We start from the raw sequence: 19,669 nt of genomic DNA on the forward strand, positions 1-19,669 counted from the left end.
ACAAACAGAAGACAGACAGGCAGACAGACAGACAGAGACATACAGACAGACATACAGACATGCAGAAAGACAGACAGGCATACAGAAAGACAGACAGGCATACATACATACATACAGACAGACAGACAGACAGACATACAAACAGAAGACAGACATGCAGACAGACAGACCTACAGAAAGACCTACAGAAAGACAGACAGGCATAAAGACAGACATACAGAAAGACAGACAGGCATACAGAGAGGCATACAGCCAGACAGACAGACATACAAACATACAAACAGAAGACAGACAGGCAGACAGACAGACAGACAGACAGACGTACAGACAGACAGACACACAGAAAGACATACAGGCATACAGACACACAGACAGACATACAGAAAGACAAACAGGCATACAGACATACAGACAAGCAGACAGACAAACAGACAAGCAGACAGACAGACAGGCAGACAGACAGGCAGACAGACAGGCAGACAGACATACAGAAGACAGACAGACAGATGTACAGACAGACATACAGACAGGCATACAGACAGACAGACGGGCAGGCAGAAAGACAGGCATACAGACAGACAGACAAACAAAAGACAGACAAACAGAAGACTGACATACAAAAAGAAGACAGACAGGCAAACAGACAGACAGACAGACAGACGTACAGACAGACATACAGACAGACATACAGAAAGACAGACAGGCATACATATAGACAGACATACAGAAAGACAAACAGTCATTCAGACATACAGACAGACAGACAAACAGAAGACAGACAGACAGGCAGACAGACAGACAGACAGGCAGGCAGAAAGACAAACAGGCATACAGACATACAGACACACATACAAGCAGACAGACAGACAGGCAAACAGACAGGCAGGCAGACATACAGAAGACAGACAGACAGGCAGGCAGACAGATAGACAGACAGACATAAAGACAGACATACAGACATACAGAAAGACAGACAGGCATACAGACATACAGCAGACAGACAGACATACAAACATACAAAGAGAAGACAGACAGACAGACAGACAGACAGACAGAGACATACAGACAGACATACAGACATGCAGAAAGACAGACAGGCATACAGAAAGACAGACAGGCATACAGAGAGGCATACAGCCAGACAGACAGACATACAAACATACAAACAGAAGACAGACAGACAGACAGACAGACAGAGACATACAGACAGACATACAGACATGCAGAAAGACAGACAGGCATACAGAAAGACAGACAGGCATACATACATACATACAGACAGACAGACAGACAGACAGACATACAAACAGAAGACAGACATGCAGACAGACAGACCTACAGAAAGACAGACAGGCATAAAGACAGACATACAGAAAGACAGACAGGCATACAGAGAGGCATACAGCCAGACAGACAGACATACAAACATACAAACAGAAGACAGACAGGCAGACAGACAGACAGACAGACAGACGTACAGACAGACAGACACACAGAAAGACATACAGGCATACAGACACACAGACAGACATACAGAAAGACAAACAGGCATACAGACATACAGACAAACAGACAAGCAGACAGACAAACAGACAAGCAGACAGACAGACAGGCAGACAGACAGGCAGACAGACATACAGAAGACAGACAGACAGATGTACAGACAGACATACAGACAGGCATACAGACAGACAGACGGGCAGGCAGAAAGACAGGCATACAGACAGACAGACAAACAAAAGACAGACAAACAGAAGACTGACATACAAAAAGAAGACAGACAGGCAAACAGACAGGCAGACAGACAGACAGACAGACAGACAGACAGACGTACAGACAGACATACAGACAGACATACAGAAAGACAGACAGGCATACATATAGACAGACATACAGAAAGACAAACAGTCATTCAGACATACAGACAGACAGACAAACAGAAGACAGACAGACAGGCAGACAGACAGACAGACAGGCAGGCAGAAAGACAAACAGGCATACAGACATACAGACACACATACAAGCAGACAGACAGACAGGCAAACAGACAGGCAGGCAGACATACAGAAGACAGACAGACAGACAGGCAGGCAGACAGACAGACATACAGACAGACATACAGAAAGACAGACAGGCATACAGACAGATAGGCAGGCAGAAAGACAAACAGGCATACAGACAGACAGACAGACATACAAACAGAAGACAGACAGACATGCAGACAGACAGACATACAGAAAGACAGACAGACATAAAGACAGACATACAGACATACAGAAAGACAGACAGGCATACAGACATACAGCAGACAGACAGACATACAAACATACAAAGAGAAGACAGACAGGCAGAGAGACAGGCAGACAGAGAGACGTACAGACAGACATACAGACAGACACACAGAAAGACATACAGGCATACAGACAGACAGACATACATAAAGACAAACAGGCATACAGACATAGAGACAAACAGACAAGCAGACATGCAGACAGACAGGCAGACAGACATACAGAAGACAGACAGACAGACGTACAGACAGACATACAGACAGACATACAGAAAGACAGACAGACATACAGACAGACATACAGACAGACAGACAGACAGGCAGGCAGAAAGACAAAAAGGCATACAGACAGACAGACAAACAGAAGACAGACAAACAGAAGATTGACAGACAAACATAAGACAGGCAGACAGGCAGGCAGGCAGACAGACAGGCAGACAGACAGGCAGGCAGACAGGCAGGCGGACAGACAGACAGACAGACAGACAGACAGACAGACGTACAGACGTACAGACGTACAGACAGACATACAGACAGACATACAGAAAGACAGACGGGCATACAGACAGACAGACAGGCAGGCAGGCAGAAAGACAAACAGGCATACAGACAGACAGACAAACAGAAGACAGACAAACAGAAGACTGACAGACAAACAGAAGACAGACAGGCAGACAGACAGGCAGACAGACAGGCAGACAGGCAGGCAGACAGACAGGCAGGCAGGCAGACAGGCAGACAGACAGACAGACGTACAGACAGAAATACAGACAGACATACAGAAAGACAGACAGGCATACATACAGACAGACATACAGAAAGACAAACAGGCATACAGACATACAGACAGACAGACAAACAGAAGACAGGCAGACAGACAGACAGGCAGACAGGCAGACAGACATACAGACAGACAGACAGACTAGAAGGCAGAGAGGCCAGCTGGGGTCTCTTATGAAGGGGAGAACAATGATGAGCCAAAACTGAACAACTTCTATTTATTGCTGATCCCAGCCCTACAATTGGAGACAAACGGGACGATTATCAAATATAGAAAACAACAAATAAGGAGGGTGGTTTTTATCGATGAAGTAGCCTGAAAGTGGATCCGAAGTCAGGGAAGCATGAACTGATTGAACTAGAAATTAATGAACAACGACCCTGAAGTGGAAATCCAATATATAGTTCTTCCAAAAGACATGAGGCCTAGTATCAATGGCTGCTGTCAAGATCCCATCCTGTGAAATGGACTATCAAATCACAACTCTGCGGGGATGAATGCCACAAACCTTTTCAAGCTCCTGAATATGGCACCTCAACCCTGCAGCAGCGAAACTCATAGAAGACCTGCTGCCTTGGTTGGGGACAGCTTGACAGACAAAAGGCCTTTTTAAAGTTCTGACCGTTTTTATCTCAGTTGGCTAAACCCCAAATACCCCCTCAATGTCCGGATTGTGGAGATGTCTTATCAGAAACGGAAAATTGATTCTGGAAGAATGTCGAAAGGAGGTTTTCTTGATTGATATGGGCCTTTGTAAAAAATCAAAAGAGGCAAGAGATCAAAGACTTTCTTTATGTAAATTGGTGTAGAGTGTGTCAGAGAACAACTGTTGTAGCTAGCTTATTGTACTTGATATCGTAACTGTCATCAGGATGTCATGCTTACAACTTGTGTCACCGGGTGCCACAGGGTCAAGTTAGACATACACAAGAACAGCTGCACATATTCTACATATTAAGGAGGTGGTTCATCTCCACATGGTTTTAGTGAGAAGCAGTCCTTGTCTGAATGTATGCCAGATCTGCCAGGTGGGACCTTTGCCACACCACCGTGACCTGGACACAAAGGGCAATGAAGGGACAAAGGATAATGAGACCGGGTTCATCTTTCTCCTTAGGACCAAGTAGCTGAATCTTGGCTCTTTGCTCTTGTGTTTGAAACAGGCATCTCTTTTCCTGGCAACATCAAAATATCAACAGCCAAGATGAATTTAGGCTAGCACTTAAATGAACTAGGTGGCCAACCTCACCAATGCGGGGCCAATATGGAGAAAAAGACAATGGTTGGCTGTGTTAACCCTTCCTTTGAGATAGAAGATATGCTTTCACTAGTGCGGTGAAGGAGTCCTGAGTGTAAGAATCTGTGGCCTTACCTGAGATTCCCAGACGTAATCTCTTAACTAAAGGTCAGAAAGTATCTACGCCAGAGTAATCATCTTGATGGACTCCTTAAGAATAAAGGTAGTAATGTGTTGCTTGCAAGAATATCACCTCCTGCTTATTCCTCCTTGTAGGACCAGCTCTGTGACTCTCCCATTCCAGATGCCTCTTCATTTAATCAGGAGCTTGGTAGAGAATGGATGGAGTCCTGAGGCAGAAACAGGCAGAATTAGTATATATACAAACACTCAGAGAACCCACTCAGCATTAGTGATCTTCAGGAACAGGAAGCAGATCCCTGTAAGAGTAGAATGTGATCTGGTAGTGATCAGGCGGATCTGCTTCTTATGTTTGTTTATGCAGATGAGGCAAAGTAATGCCCGAAAGACCTCTGTTTTTATACTTCCTCCTTACCCTCTTCTGGATGACTGGCCTCTCCGGAACAAAATTGATGAAGCCACAAGCACATTCACGAATATAGTCACTACAGCGAAGGCCCTGAGGCCTGTGAGGACTTCTGGGGAGTTTCGTTCTGGATGATAAAGAGGGATGTTGCCTTTACTACCCTCACCTTGCATTATGTCAAGACCTAGCCAATAGTGTTGAAAAAGGGATTTGCCAACAAATAGGAGAGGCACCACCTTCTCCTGCGCTTCTGATACCAGGTAGGTGGGGCACTCGCAGGCCAACTGGCAATCTGCAAACTGTAAAATCCCTGGACACGCCCCATTGTTATAAAAACAGATGCATCCCTTGCCTGTGCCGCGAGAATAGCCAGCTTCTATTATAATGTTGTGCCATGGTCATGCATGGACTTGAACAGAACCTCCATACATTTTGACCACTGAACGACTGAGCCGGCTTGCGGTTTGGAGTGCACTTCCTCTTCAATCTCTGCAACAAGCCAAGAATCACACCTTCTTGGGAGAAGGAAACTGGAGAAGGAGATGTTATTTATGCAGTAAATGCAAGCAAGTGATTTCTCTTATAAGGACATTTTTTATAGCCATTTTAACTTGTTGTAAAAGCAAAGCTGCTATCACTTTTATTATCCACCCAACTCTTCTGGCCTCCCTCTCATGATCTGCATGCCGTCCGCGTATATATTCAAATCTCCATATTGTAGGAGCTCAGGTGCCAGACTGCCAAGTGGAGAGATGATGGGCTATGGTGTAAAACTGTGCATGTGTTCTTAACCAAAGGTCTGGTCAGGGTAAAGGCTTGACATGCTGAACACTGGGTAGATATAGGCTGTCTGGAATCCAGACTTCCCTCTCACCAGAGCCCAGTTATCATTGTGGGAGAGAAATTATAAAATTCCATTTGTTTGGAAATCAAAATACGTGCAAGCAAAAGGTTATGGGAGTCTATTATTTCCATGGGGAAAAAATGTAAGCAATTGTTCCGTCTTAGGTAAGAAGACTGGTGAAATTCTCCTGTCGTCTCTTTTTGTAGTCTGAGAACAAATGGCTAGAGTAACAATTGGACATGTAAAACCCCAATCGGGCCATAGACAGTGGAGGGAGGGACTCTGCTGCGATATATTCAAGGAAAATAGAAAATAGCCTGAGCATGTTTAACAATACTTCTGAGGCTCGACAAATGAAAATCCTCCTTTAAAGACAATGCAATCTTTAGAAGACGTTGGGCCTAATTTAGAACAGGGTTTTCAATTGGATTGTGCCTGCGATACCATGGCTCCCATTTTTGGACATTCTGTTTTCTTTCACTCTCTGGTTTAAAAACTTCCAAAGTGGCAGGGACTAAACTGAAGCACCTCCTGTAACAGATCAGAATGATTGGGACTGTAGATTAATAACTCTTGAGGAACATGTGCCACTTTCCATTCATCAATTGAATCAGTGGAAAATCATGTGTCTAAAACCATATGTTTGAGAACTCTTCGATATATCCCACCATTCCTTGATCAGTTGTTGTACGAGAACGATCTTTAATGGGGGAGAGTGTTGTGTCACACTCCATCTGCCAATCCAGTCCCTTCTGTGCAACTTCCATCAGTGTGACTTTGAATTGACGGAATATGGTCGCTTCCTGTGAAGATTTACTAAACTTTTAATGCACTTTGGACTTTAGAATCAAATAAGTGTTTTATTAAGGAATTCACACTGATTGGAAGCACAGTAGAATGAAGTTAGCCTCTTTAACCAACAAGCTTTCTTTTTTTGTATTTTGGTCTAAGGTAATGGAGGTTGCAGCTATAGTTATGAGATAACAGAGTACAGTTCTGGCGAGACCCTACGTTTTTCTATATACTTAGTGTCTCTTTGAAGAGTTTATTTTTGCAATTATTTGTATTCAATGTTTACCCTACATTTGGCTGTTCAGTCACAATGACGAATTCAAATTGACAGATTTGTATTTTTACTTGGGTGGTATGGTGCCTCCTATAATTGTGCATTAGTTACACTGACGACAAAAGACTCACTTAAAAGAAATGGAAAACACTGCACATGGACAAAAACGCTGTGTGAAGGTGAACACAGAACACGTGACTCTCGGGTAGCAGTAGGCTTCCAATGGAATGCAATCAACAGGCTCTGATCATCTTTAACGGGCACAGTCAAACGTTGAAAATTCAGTGGGAGGACAGTGAGGGGTGGGAGTAGCTTGACGTAGTGCATCCTATACTTTTAGAGATGGTCTTAATGGGGATATTATTTTACAATTAATAAGAATTTGATTAAAATGTACCATCGGTTTCAGTATTTTTTTGGTTGATTTCGATTTCAAGGCATTTATAAAGATGCTTTAGGGTCAAGACTGCAAACATATTGATTGCATTTCTGTGATCTTAGCATTCCCTGAAAAAGTGTGACAGGAAGAAACATGGTTAAGTATAACGTCAGCAATGCAACGTCACTTTCCCGCAGTGCAAATTCAATTTGAAACGGGCAAATATTCCATGAATCGGGCCCTAGATTTATCTTGTTTCTTAAAGGAAGCATTTGGAATCAGGTAACTATTTGTTAAAGGAAGCATTTATTAAAGAAATTGCCAGTTTGAAACATAGACTGTGTTTGTCTAAAGAGAACATTAATTTCAAATACTAGTTATATGCGATATGTAGAGAAATAAAGCCACAAGTTTGAAAGAGTATACCAACCTCTAACTGAAACGTATTAGGCTGTGATGGCTGTGCAGTCAGATCTAGGAATGTCTGCCTGCTTTCTAATTGGGTAAGGCTAGAGGGCATTGCCTCTTACCTAGAACGGGCCCACCAACTACAGGACATAGCAGGGCTGCGCGCAGCAAGCAATGGCCGCCTGGTTTTGCACTTGTTGTGATTTATATATAAAAAAAAGCTCCTCTTAAATCATGAAATACAATCCCTGCAATACTGCAAGTAGGCTTTACTCGCCCCCCGCCCACCTGCAGCACACCAATGTGAGTAAGTATTTCACAGTTACTTAGTATCGGGAATACAGAACATCACAAAAATGGGTGCAGGGGATTCTTTCATCAGAGAGCACCGAGAGCATTTATAAATGAGCGGGCACATCCCGTAGAAGAGGCTTTTCCCGCCCTGTCTGTGCTCAGTAGTGGAGCTCTAACACTACAGACTAATATTACACAGGAGCTCCAGTCTAGTTCTACGCAAAACCATCTACAAGGCATGTGTTTTACTACTTGGTCTCTTGTGGATAAACTGCATTTCCACCCGACAGGAGCAGATTCCAGCTACTTCCTAGTCAGAAAGAGAGCAGGGGTGGAGGGGCAATGTCCATTTTACACCAGGAGCCTGTAAACAAGCAGTTAGGGAAGGGCACCTGTATGATGTAGATGGCACAAAGCATGACTGCAGTCAATAAGCAGGTTTGGTGCCCAGATACTTTCACACCTCCTTACATTGCAACTACGCAATAGGCCTGGCTCCTGGGCGGGGAGGCGGCCTTGCCATTTCAGGGCCTTTGTGCTTCAGATCAGATCCAGGGCTATTCATTCAATGTCATGTCCCTGTGTCAGGTGAGAATAGATGTATAACCCTATAAAGACTCCTGCACCCCCAAACAAGCCTTTGAACGACAGCCGTTTTGAACATGTGTTTAGAAAACATGGCTTTTCAGAGGATTTCAATAAACAAACACATGTGTTTCAGTCATCAGAAATGCCTTTTTTAGGATTGTGATTCAATGGAGTGCAAGAGTTTGGGGAAACTCTCAAAAGACAAGGTTGTGCCACTGCAATACTGGGACAGCGTCCAGGATCATAACTATGCCCACGGTTAGTCAACAGAAGACTGTTCGCAAAGGTCTCTTTTTCCCTAAGGTATGCAATAGAAGCCATCCATTGTCACCTCCTCTCCCCTCTAGCCACCACACCCCATTCACTATTCTGGTCTCCATGTCTCCAACTTCTCACTTGCACATTTCTCCAAATCATGGGCCCTTTCTACGACTCAGCAGGTTTACCTGCTACAACTGTGATAGTGTATAAAACTTCAACTTGGATTCTGTCGCAGGATAGACCTCTGGTTGGGTAACTCGCTGAAAGACTACAAAACCAAACTCCCAGCTGTCTGTCTCCAACTGCTTGCTGTGTCTGCTACAACTTGGATCCACAGTCTGCAGTTTCAAGGTGGGCGGCCACTAACGCAGATGCATGACTTTAGCGACCGGGGCCACTGCTTTGAGATTTCATCTGTGATTATAGATGGTTGAGATTTCACATCCTTGCATTGGACTTCCATCCGCATACTCCCATGCTGCGGGCTTGTGGGCAATGGAGCAGGGAGGCACAGGAAGTGAATCAGACCTTTAAATCTGCAGTATTGTGCCTGGGGACGCTAAACAAGGGTCCCATGGGCAGATGTAGTTGGGCAAGCGCCTTGCCTTTCAAAAGAGTTCCACCTCATGTCAAAGCCAGTACTCACTGGTTGGGGTCCATGCCTAAAGGTTTTTGCCAGTAGACGATCAGGGTTTAAATTAAAGTTATAATTATCTCTTCGAGCTTTGGCCTCAGAAATTGCTTAGCTACGAATAGGGGTATTAATTAACCTTGCAGGGTGGCCCCCCTAGGTGCAAGATTCTTTAATCACCAGGAGCTCATTGCATGAGGGCCATGGGTTTTCACTTTACCTTTCCCCATGTAGCAAGGGAGCTCTATTAGGGACTGTGTATATGAACGAGGGCATGATTCCTCCCTAACATTACTTCCGAGTAGCTGGCTTTTCATTATCTCCATCGTCCCGTAAGCTGAGGGTACCTTAGGAACTGTGCATCTTGGAATTCTTCAAGGGTTATGAATCTAACAGGACCTGTGTCTTTAGGGTTCCTGTAATCAGGGTTCAGGCTGAGGCTGGTGAGGGACTGGGGAGCCTGAAGATACTCCATGTGTAGGTCCTGTAGGCAGTAGCCTGCAGATCTGACATCATGGATTGCATGGTGGCGCGCAGCCTCTGGGTCCCATCACCCTGTCTGTAACCTGGAAGTTCAACGCAGGCCACAGTGGCATTTTAACAGGGGAGGTCACTTGATAACACCACATCAATAGATTAAAAGTTTGAATTGAATTAGTAATATTGAAAATGATGGCAGCAGGCTCCTCTACAATATATCCATTGTTAAGAAAAAAGGGATGCTTGGCTATTTCCAAGCCTTTTATGAATTTTTTTTTTATTAGTTTAGAAAGTTCCTTATCCATCAGCACTCCTGGATCTCTGCTCTAACACACTATTTTTCATGCACACACCTATTCCAGGGATGTCATTGTAGTGAATATATCAAACCTTAAACAACTGCAACATATGTGTATGTACTGGAAGTCCATGTTTACCATTGTGTAGAGAGGCAGATGTATAAATCATCTACAGTGCCCGCCCCCTGACCTCTGTCATATTGGAAGAACAAGAAGAGGACACTGTGCATGACACCAGGTATCATCCCAATACTGCATCGAAGATTTGAGAGACGTTATGCGCTCAGACACACCGTATCCAACATACCCTCGAACTGCTGAGGTAGAAGGAAATCTGCAGACACCGTTGAACATAGAAGAGCTATAAGTGAAATCTGAAGAGTGTAAAGTGAAGTCATAAAGAGAAAACACAAGGACACACTGAAACGATATGCAAATACTTAAAGAATGAAGATGTGACTGCAGTAACAAAGGGAACATTTATGTGAATACGAAGAAATTATATACACTGAGAAGATAAGTGAGAAGAGATGCAGAAACGCAAGGTAGATGAGACAAAAAGAAGCCTTGCACAGTAGAAAATGTAAAACAGGTAAAGCAGCCATGATGAGAATAGGGACGTCGACTCTGTATACATAGTAAGCAAGAAGCATGAAGGAGAGAGACAGGGGATGCAGAGCTGACAGGCGCTGGAATACAGCTCTGTGCAAGAACAAAGAGCATTTGCCTGGCTTAGGATCAAGGATGCACAGCAAGAACCAACTGCAAGGCACAAAAGGAGTTGAAGAGGATAATCTCCATGCGCACAACATATTTCTCTTAGATTTGGTAAAGGAGTGGACATTTGCAAGTGCCAAGTATTGAACAATTAAAGAAGCAGAAAGAATATGCAAGACGGAGCAACCAAGTCTCCAGAGGCCAAGAGGAGTAATAGCACCAAGTATAATTAAATCATATATCCCTAAATAGAAGGTCAGAATGGAAAGAATCGTGGTCTCCTCACACGTGGTGCAAGACCAGGGAACAAGGCCTATTCATAAAGCACCAGACAAAGATAGCAATGTACCTTCACTCCATTTAAAGTTCTGAGGAAGAGAACAGTAAGCAAGATCAACTACAAAGAAGAAGCCTTAGCTTAGGACCTAACCGATGAAAGATGGTGGGCTAATGGGCCACGTTGGCAGTTGTCTGACGTTGTTCCCCACACCTGGGTTTCATTTTGCTTATATGCTGCTAACAAGCCGAATGTCGAAGGTTGGGAGAGAATGCAAACCAACCATGAGGGCTTATGTAATGATGGATTATACATTGTTGCAGAAGACAATCTTCTGCTATTATCTGTATTGTACGCAGTTAAAGGAAGTTCAAGGTGTGCTTACTTGATAAGGGGCAACCAATGATGATATTAACACTTAATTAAGCTATAGGTATATATGTTCCCTTAACCAATCCCTGTGTTCGATAGGTTTTTACTGTTTGCCACATAGGATGACATCATAGCTGACGTACATTGAGGTATACAGCCTTTTGTATAATTGAAATGCTTCGAGAGTGTGTGAGTTACAATCTGTTTGCTCACCAGATTTCCGACTTTATTGAACTGATAATAAAGTAGTATTTCGCCATTTTCTTTGAGTCTGTCTGGTTATTTGGGCCTAAGATAATGTATTGGAAATCCCATCTGACACTTGAAACGCTCCAGCTGCTACTGCACACTTGCAATAACTTCAGCTAGACAAAGTGGTTGGCTTCATCCAATCTCTACAGACAAGCACTTCACAGTTTCTATGGGCTATAAATTGAAGGACACATCCCAGGTTTATTCTGCATGTAACATTGTAAATCCCATTAATAAGACTATATTCTTGTCAGTATTGTTTTTGAAAAACAAAAAGTATTGGTTGAGAAAACGCGACACACCATAGGCTTAAATACTATAACAACTCTATATATTTTTGTATAAAATTCACATTTAAGACCCTTAAAATCAGTTGTTCGTTGCCTTAGGTTTTCAGGTCATATGTTTTTATGCCTAGCCAAAAAGATAATTAACCTGTATGAAGTTGTTTTACTTAAGGTTGAATAGGTCATTTTTACAAAGTGTGGCCATCCATTCTACAGCAGTTAAAGCAACTCGGGCAGCTCTGTATGGAAATACTTCACAACAGGAAATTTGCAGGGCAGCATCATGCATCAGTTTCCCGGTGTGATGAGGTCACTTACAGGAAGAGCAGTGTGAGGGACTGGGGGTCTCTGGGCATCAGTGTAAGCCACCAACTAGGTGAGGCGATCACTGGATGTCTTATATGGGTGGTTCCCAGTGGCTACCCAGTATCCCATCTCCACTCTTGTGGCCAACCCCACAACCACCCCACCAAGTCTGCCTAATGTAACCCACCATAAGATGTATTATGGAGAAGGAAGGGCATGGTCCCCATAATGGAGTATCAAGGATGGAGTGGTATCAAGAAGAAGAGACTCATGAGCAAGGAGACATTTATGAGTGTTACAGCAAAAGCTGCAACCATGCTGCCCTGCTTGGACTCAAAGCTTGAGCTCCGCCAGTCATGGAGTGGAGAGTGGATGGGAGTCCAAAGGAGAGCGGATACTCGTGGACATGGGCGATGAACAGGTTATATGCACTGAGCACAGTAAAGATTTTAGCAAGAGAAACTATCACAGACGGTACACAGAGCCAGAATGTATGACCACTTGGCCGCCATGGTAGGTCTGGCTGATTCAAAGATGGAGGTCCAGTATTTCGAAACCCTCTCACAAATAACTACCCAAAGTACTGGAGAACTTCCCTATTAAGAAATCTGCAACACATGATTCCAGCCAAGAGTGAGAGGTCAAACAATTGGGGAGGAGCTAGAAGCACAAAGCCCAGACTAATCTCTAGACCTGTGCTAAAGGGGAAACGGACCCAGTAATCAGAGAGCCTATTATGAAAATGAGAGCCAGGACACAGTATAAAAAGAGGCACAACCCACCACACTTGGTGGGAGTTAGGGCAGCCTACCAAAGAGTTGGTGTGTTAGTGGGGAGAGTAGGCAGATGAGAGAATAGCATGTAGCTAAGTCAATACCATGAGATCCAGGTAAAGGGTTAGACTTTGGGAAGAGATTGGTGCTAAGGGAAAAAGGTGGGCTATAACCCAAAACCTAGGAAATGCCAGAGACCATTGAGAGGGAGCAGAGAACCTGTGGGGGTTTATAGCCAAGCCCTAAGACTACTAGAGTTGGGAAAGATAGAAGGTGTGTTACACTGCTGGGCCTGGATACTGGCAGGTACCAGAGACTTGGTATATCAGCAGAATAGCATGCTCAAAGAGTCCCCTTGGAAAGGGATCTGCAACATTTTGCTCCCCAGATGTTTTGGACTGATACTCCCATGAGCCCAGTCAGGAGAGTCAATGATGAGAGATCGTGGGAGTTGTAGTCCAAAACCTCTGCAGAACCACACGTTACAAACCCCAGAGCTAGGATAAGGGGGTAACACTCAGAGTCTTGCCTGTATAGGAGTGTGTCAAGACTAGAGTTACAGATTCCAGGAGAGCAACTTATTTCCTGGTGCAATAATCAAGGCCAAGACAGTAGCATGCTGAGATACTTTACATACCCTTTGACTGTGTAGGTAAACTGAAGGATACTTCCAGGGTGTGCGGCAAGGAATAGGGAGGGTTTGCTGCAGGAGTATTCATTGAATTTGGTGTTATTAAATTATTTTCAACACATTTTGTCCCATATATATGTGGGGGGTGAGTTTAGGGTATTAACTAATGGGGAAGTTATAGAGGGACTGCGGGGGGTCTTCCACCTGCATGTATTGTGGCAGAATCTACCCAAAAAATGAATCAAATTCGATGAATTATTTTCGAGCAGAACACATAGAACTGTGTGGCAGCCCTGAGATCTTGTTGCAATAGGTGGAGTTTCTCACCCTGCCCTTGAGCCTCAGTCTCTGGGTAAAGTGAACTCCAGGGATAGGAGGTAGGAATCCTGCAACAGACAGATGAAGAAGGAGGCATCCTTGTCTGTTGTGTTTACCTCCCTTTTTAAACCCACACCACCTCTGCTGTTTAATAAGAATATGTGGCCATGACTGCTCAAAGAAACACCTTACAATCTGTAAAAGAGGCAGGTGAGAGGGTGCAGGTGGAATCAAAGCAGGAGGGAATAGTCTGTCTAGAGGATTTTGAGAAGACCTCCAGAATCTTAAAACCGTGCGGGTCAGATTTGCTACCCATCTTCTTCTTCTCAGTAAGCAATGAGCGATCGGCCACATGGGTGCCTTGTGTTGAGATTTGATGTTGGGCTGCATTGCCGCTGTGGACGCTCTCCTGGTGCTGGTAACAGTTCGCACCTTAAGGATACCTGCAGTCGGGTGGTGTTGTGGTCCCTATATATCCACAAAGAGAGGCTCCACGGACCTTCCACAGTACCGCTCGGCCAAAACGACTTGAAGTCCATGGCTAAGGGATAGGGAGAAAAGTAAGAGGAATATTGTTAGGATCTCCCGTAGAGTTAGAAAGGGAACAGAAACAAGTCGTTGGAACAGGTCAGCGATCAGTAAGCAGTAGGAATGACTGGTAAGGCAATACGATAAGTACCTGAACAGACGTAGAAGAATGCGCAATCTGAACATCCAGGGAACAGGGCAGGTCCACGACTTAAAGCATCCAATAGGCGGGGGTCTCCAACCTGTGGCTCTCCAGATGTTTAACATCTTGAGAGCCAAAGCTTGCAGACCCCTGCGATAGAGCATACAGAGAGCTCAGAACCCGATGGCATGAAGACGAATACAGATGGGAGATCATCACCAGCGACACGTGGATGGGAAAGTCAGGAAGGGACCTGAGACACAACCAGGATGCTGGAAGAATGTGGTCCAGCGGCAGAGAAGCATACAGGTAGAGTGCAATCAGGTTCACAGAAAGACAGTTCACTGGAAAAAAGAATAAAGGAGACGAGGGGGTAGAGCGCAAGCTCAAGAGGCCCGAAGGTGGAATCAAGAGAAGAGATCTGGAGTACGAGTGATAAGGAGTGGGCTACCAATAGAAAACGCAAGGCAATCTAGGAGTCTGTGCAAGGTGTGTGAATGGGAAGACGTGAATATAGAAGAGGTAAGTAAAGGGGGAACACCAATCAGTGCTGCAGTTCTGAGCTCTCGGATGCCCGCCCCCTGCAGCCACTGTTGTGAATAGGACAATGTTCACTGACATACAGGATAGCTTCATTTTACATTAGCTACATTGTAAATGTAGGCACAGAGAAATACAGCGAATTGTGCAGAACCATCAATCTTGTTTAGATTGAGTTCCAGAGCTGGGGTTACAATCCAATTCTAGCTCAGCAATTTAGCCACTAGACAACTGCATCTCCCGCTGAGCCTAAAATATGGAAACCTGAAGCAAAATGGGGACATCAAGAGCTAGTCGGCAGGCAAACACTGTGCAGATGCACAAGTTGCCCACAAAGGCCATGCAAGAAATACCTTGTCCTCCCTAGCAGAAAAAAGGACAATGCTCCGGGGTATCCAAGTAGTGTTTTCAGGAGCAGGACCAGGACAGACCTGTTCTTGCATTTCGGAATTTCATAGTTGCTCACTTTTAGTCCAGCCCTGTTTCATACTGGGGAGGATAAGACATTAGTCTGGGAGCATAAGGGCTGGGATATGGGAATAAAGTCTCTTTCACACATGTGGCTTCATTTTGTTGTACATTTTCTTTTTATCCAAGATAACACCGGCGGCGGCTATGAACTTGAAGCAGAGGGATGCGTTCTGATAGCTGGAGCAGGTAGGCCTCTCTCTGCTTTTAGTATCTGTATTTAGAATTCAGTTTGAATTAAATAGGTCAACTCTGTAATGTAATGAAAGTGTTCTAGTATAGTGCCTGTCTGGCACTATTGCTGGCCTCACTCAGCTTGGTTATTTAGGAGAAAAGGGGGTTGGGATTTATTAGTGGGCAGTGGATAGATCCGAAACCTGCGGTGTTCATGGGTGCAGGTTGGAAGTATGCGGTTCGTGAGTTCCCATTGGCTTTCTATGAGTTTGGCAGCAGAAACCTGGGAGTATGTTACCCATAGGGAAGTGTGCAAAATCTGATAGATTACAGTATTCTGGGTCTGTTTAGCCGCTGATTTGGGAGAGCCAGTCGTGGCTCTGTTAGTGTTGATGTGCTAATGGCTAGGCCTGTGGTGGCTGTATATCGGGATATTGCTTGATCAGGAGCCGACGGCAGGCCAAGAGTCCTCACACATCCACCAAATGTTAAAGCTTCTCTGTAAGGTCTCTTGTCTTGAACTCTAAGGGAGCCTTCTTGGCTGAGACCCTGTGGGAGCTTTTTTGGCTCTGACGATCAACAAGCCCACCTGGGTCAGGTGGTCCATAATCAAGCCTTGTTGACAGTGCCACCAGAATCTGTATTATGGCTCTCAGCTGGCCTGTGTCTCTCTTCCACTTTTTATCCCTCTGGTTTACTCTCTATCAGTAAGTCTTGTTGCTTAACCTGGGTGGGCTTGCCAGACCCAATAGAATCTTGATTATGGCTCACTACTAGCCCTACTCTCTATTTCTGTCTCTCTTTCTCTCGCTCACTTACTTCTAGGGTCCCTTTTTGTTTGGCCCTGCCAAACTCTGGGCACAAGGCAGCAAGGCCCTCGGCTTCTCTAACACTTGCACTTGAGCTTTCCCCATACTCTGGCCCCACCGGTGTCAAAACCCCCTGCTTCCTCTCTATATCTCTGCAAATCTCCAGGTTCCTTAACTCTTCACCTATTTCCCGCATTGCGCTCCTCCAAATATGTCCTGTCCTCTCTGTGGTCTCTCTTACTTCCTCCTCTATTCTGGTTCTTTCTTTCCCCAGCTCGCTACTCTCTTTGGACTTCCCTCCTTTCTCCTCCTTTCTGGTCTAGCCTACTTCTGGATTTGCCCTCCTCCAACTCTGTCCTTGCCTTGATATTTCCTACTTTCTCTTTCCTGCTATTGCCCTCGGTGGTCGGTCAAAATGTCGAAAATAAAATGTAGAATGACAATAATGTCGAAAAAAAAATGTAGAAAAAAAAATGTTGAATTCCTTTTTTTTAAATTATATATTTATTTTGGGGTCCGGGAATAAAAAAAAATGGGTAAAACAAAAAAAACAAAAAAAACAAAAAAAAAAGGGGGTTGGGGGGAACCCCCCCTTTTCTAATAAAAAACATCATAAAATAAAATTCGACATTTCTTTTCGACATTTTTCTTTCGACATTTTGACTTTCTACATTTTGCCTTCCTACATTTTCACTATAAACCATTGCCCTCTCATCCTCCAGTCTCTCCCTGCTCCTCCCTACCTGCCTTCATCCTGCACTTACTCCCTTGGCTTGTATCTGTCACTGGCTCCATTTATATGATGGCTTAATAGGGAATTGGGGCAATGAGAGTCTTACTGGGGACTCAGCCCAGTGTCTCTGTTGGTGGTGTACCTCTATTAATGGCTGATGGCTGGCTATCCATCTTGACCAGCTGCATCACAATAGTCTGATTTCTTGTTGGTCGGGAGCTCTGTGGGCATCAGCTTTACCAGAGGAACCCCCTGTCTTGGAATCAGATGGTCCTGTCATGGCAGTCAATGCGTGAGCGGCTTATTCTGCCTGTGCCTTGGTCTCCCAGCTCCACTTACACCACAGTGTCCCCAGTCTCCAGCGCTGCAGTGAAAGGCTGATAAAAATGCATCACATCTAGGCTCTGACTCCCAGACTGCGCTCGCGCTGGACCTTTCTCTCCACCACTCTGTGTTACTCCTGAAGAACAGTATTGTTGTTTGCGAGTTTCAATACCCAATATTGAAACAGAGTCTGTTATGTGGGTCTGGTGAGTTGGGATGTCTGGATCAATAGAAACAGTGTCATGGAGACTGTGGGTGGGGTGAGACACAAGGCTGCCAAAAGTGCTGTGGGATCCTCCAGATACCACCACCACGGTCACCTTCACTGAGCTGATCCCTTCCCCTGACCTTGTATCCCGGGTATCTCCCACTGCTGACCGCTGCCTCTCTCTGTGTTTGCCACAGAAGGAAACCTTGAACCTAGCGAGACCTCCAATGGAAAGAGATGCAACTACCTTTCAATGATCCATTATGTTCACCCCCTGAGCTATCACATGCTTATTGAATATTCACCAATATCCAAGTGGGAATGCCCTGGGTAAGAAATAAACCTCTTCACAAAACAACCCATTCTTGTCTGCATCACTATTCGTCCTTCAATGGGGCTCACGTTCCATGAGGGTGTAACATTCGTGGAAAGCCTAAAAGCCTTGAGTTAAGCTTTTACACGTTCCATTGATGTTACACCGCCATTTCCAATCATTTGTATGCCGGAGAGGAGGGGTGGAACGCAACGTGCGTTTCCACCCTCCCTTCCTCTCTGCCATACAAATGCTCCAGCATCTGCGCCGGCATGCATTTTCATGCTGGCGCAAATGCTTGCCATCCCTATGAAGTCTGCCTGCTTTATGCACCAGCATGCGTGCATGGCAGGGAGCGTGTACAATTACAACGAAACAATCCCCGACAGGTCCTCATGTCGGGGATGGTTTAATTTCATTGGTGAGTGGTGCCTGGCATGCGAGCATGGCAAGCGGTGCTCACAAACAAACGTAAACGCGTTTACTCACTTTGCACTGCGGGGTGAAATGTGAAGGGCAAAAGGCTGCGTACACGCTTGTACAGCGACTTTTGCAATTTATATTTGCCCCCCGCAGTGCAAGTGACAAAAATGTGGCTGCAGGGAACCGTTTACGTTGCTGTGCAAACGTAACGTCTCCCCGCCGTCAAATTACTCAGTTACTGAAAATGGGCCCCATTAAGGTCTATTTTCTAAGGCGATCAGGGCATTTTTAACCCAACAGCTACCAGTCTGGCTGACCTACTACCTCCACTCCTAACACCTCACACACCGTATTCAAAGTACTTGAGATCAATAAGAATGACAAGTGGGTCATATGTGAATCTGTGAGCAGTAACAATGCTTGAGAACTATGCCTAGTGGTAGGCAACTTTTCTCCATCACTGGATCTTTAGTAGATGGACATGCATTTCAAGTATACACAGGCTAGCCAGCAGTAAATACCTGGGAGGCAGGTCCAGAGGTTGGCATTACTTGAAGAGTTTCTTCAGAATGGCCTTGCCCACTCATCTGATGTGGCACCCATGTCCAAACAGGAATGCTTGCTGAGCTCTGCAGATATCTCTTTACAGAAGATGTTAAGGGAAGCTTTGCGACCTGGTTCTCTAGTTTCCTTGCCTCTTTGTCTAGAGGTGATAATGTAACCATCCCTGGGTTTAGGCAACCTTCTTCTAGCTGCTTCCAATAAGGAATCTGTCAAAGTTAGCCCATGTCAACACATGGCAGCATCCTGCCTAGCCTTGTACCTTTTCTCTAACCTAAGAGGGGAAGCAAAGTTAGAGCAGGTATTGTAAAAGGAAGTATGCAAACCCCTCTCCCACACATTTGGAACAATAGGGTAGCCAAAGCACATTTGTCTTTCCCAATTTTCCAATTCAAAGAGGTATACCAT

General features: G+C 44.8%; 1 protein-coding gene across 13 annotated transcripts in view; it reads left to right on the forward strand.

The window, feature by feature from the left end:
- The window catches only part of LOC138582484 (uncharacterized), a 451,229-nt gene that overhangs the window by 300,521 nt on the left and 131,039 nt on the right, over positions 1-19,669 (forward strand). For 9 of the 13 annotated variants that reach the window (XM_069653811.1, XM_069653815.1, XM_069653819.1 and 6 more), the window contains one exon: positions 15,846-15,905. The exons of the other annotated variants lie outside the window; for them this stretch is intronic. In XM_069653811.1, the coding sequence (XP_069509912.1) occupies positions 15,846-15,905 (60 nt within the window). The remainder of the gene's footprint in view (positions 1-15,845; positions 15,906-19,669) is intronic. 13 annotated transcript variants of the gene reach the window in all.

The sequence above is a fragment of the Ambystoma mexicanum genome, chromosome 3q, assembly GCF_040938575.1.
Source record: "Ambystoma mexicanum isolate Mex_15411 chromosome 3q, UKY_AmexF1_1, whole genome shotgun sequence".
Taxonomy (NCBI): domain Eukaryota; kingdom Metazoa; phylum Chordata; class Amphibia; order Caudata; family Ambystomatidae; genus Ambystoma; species Ambystoma mexicanum.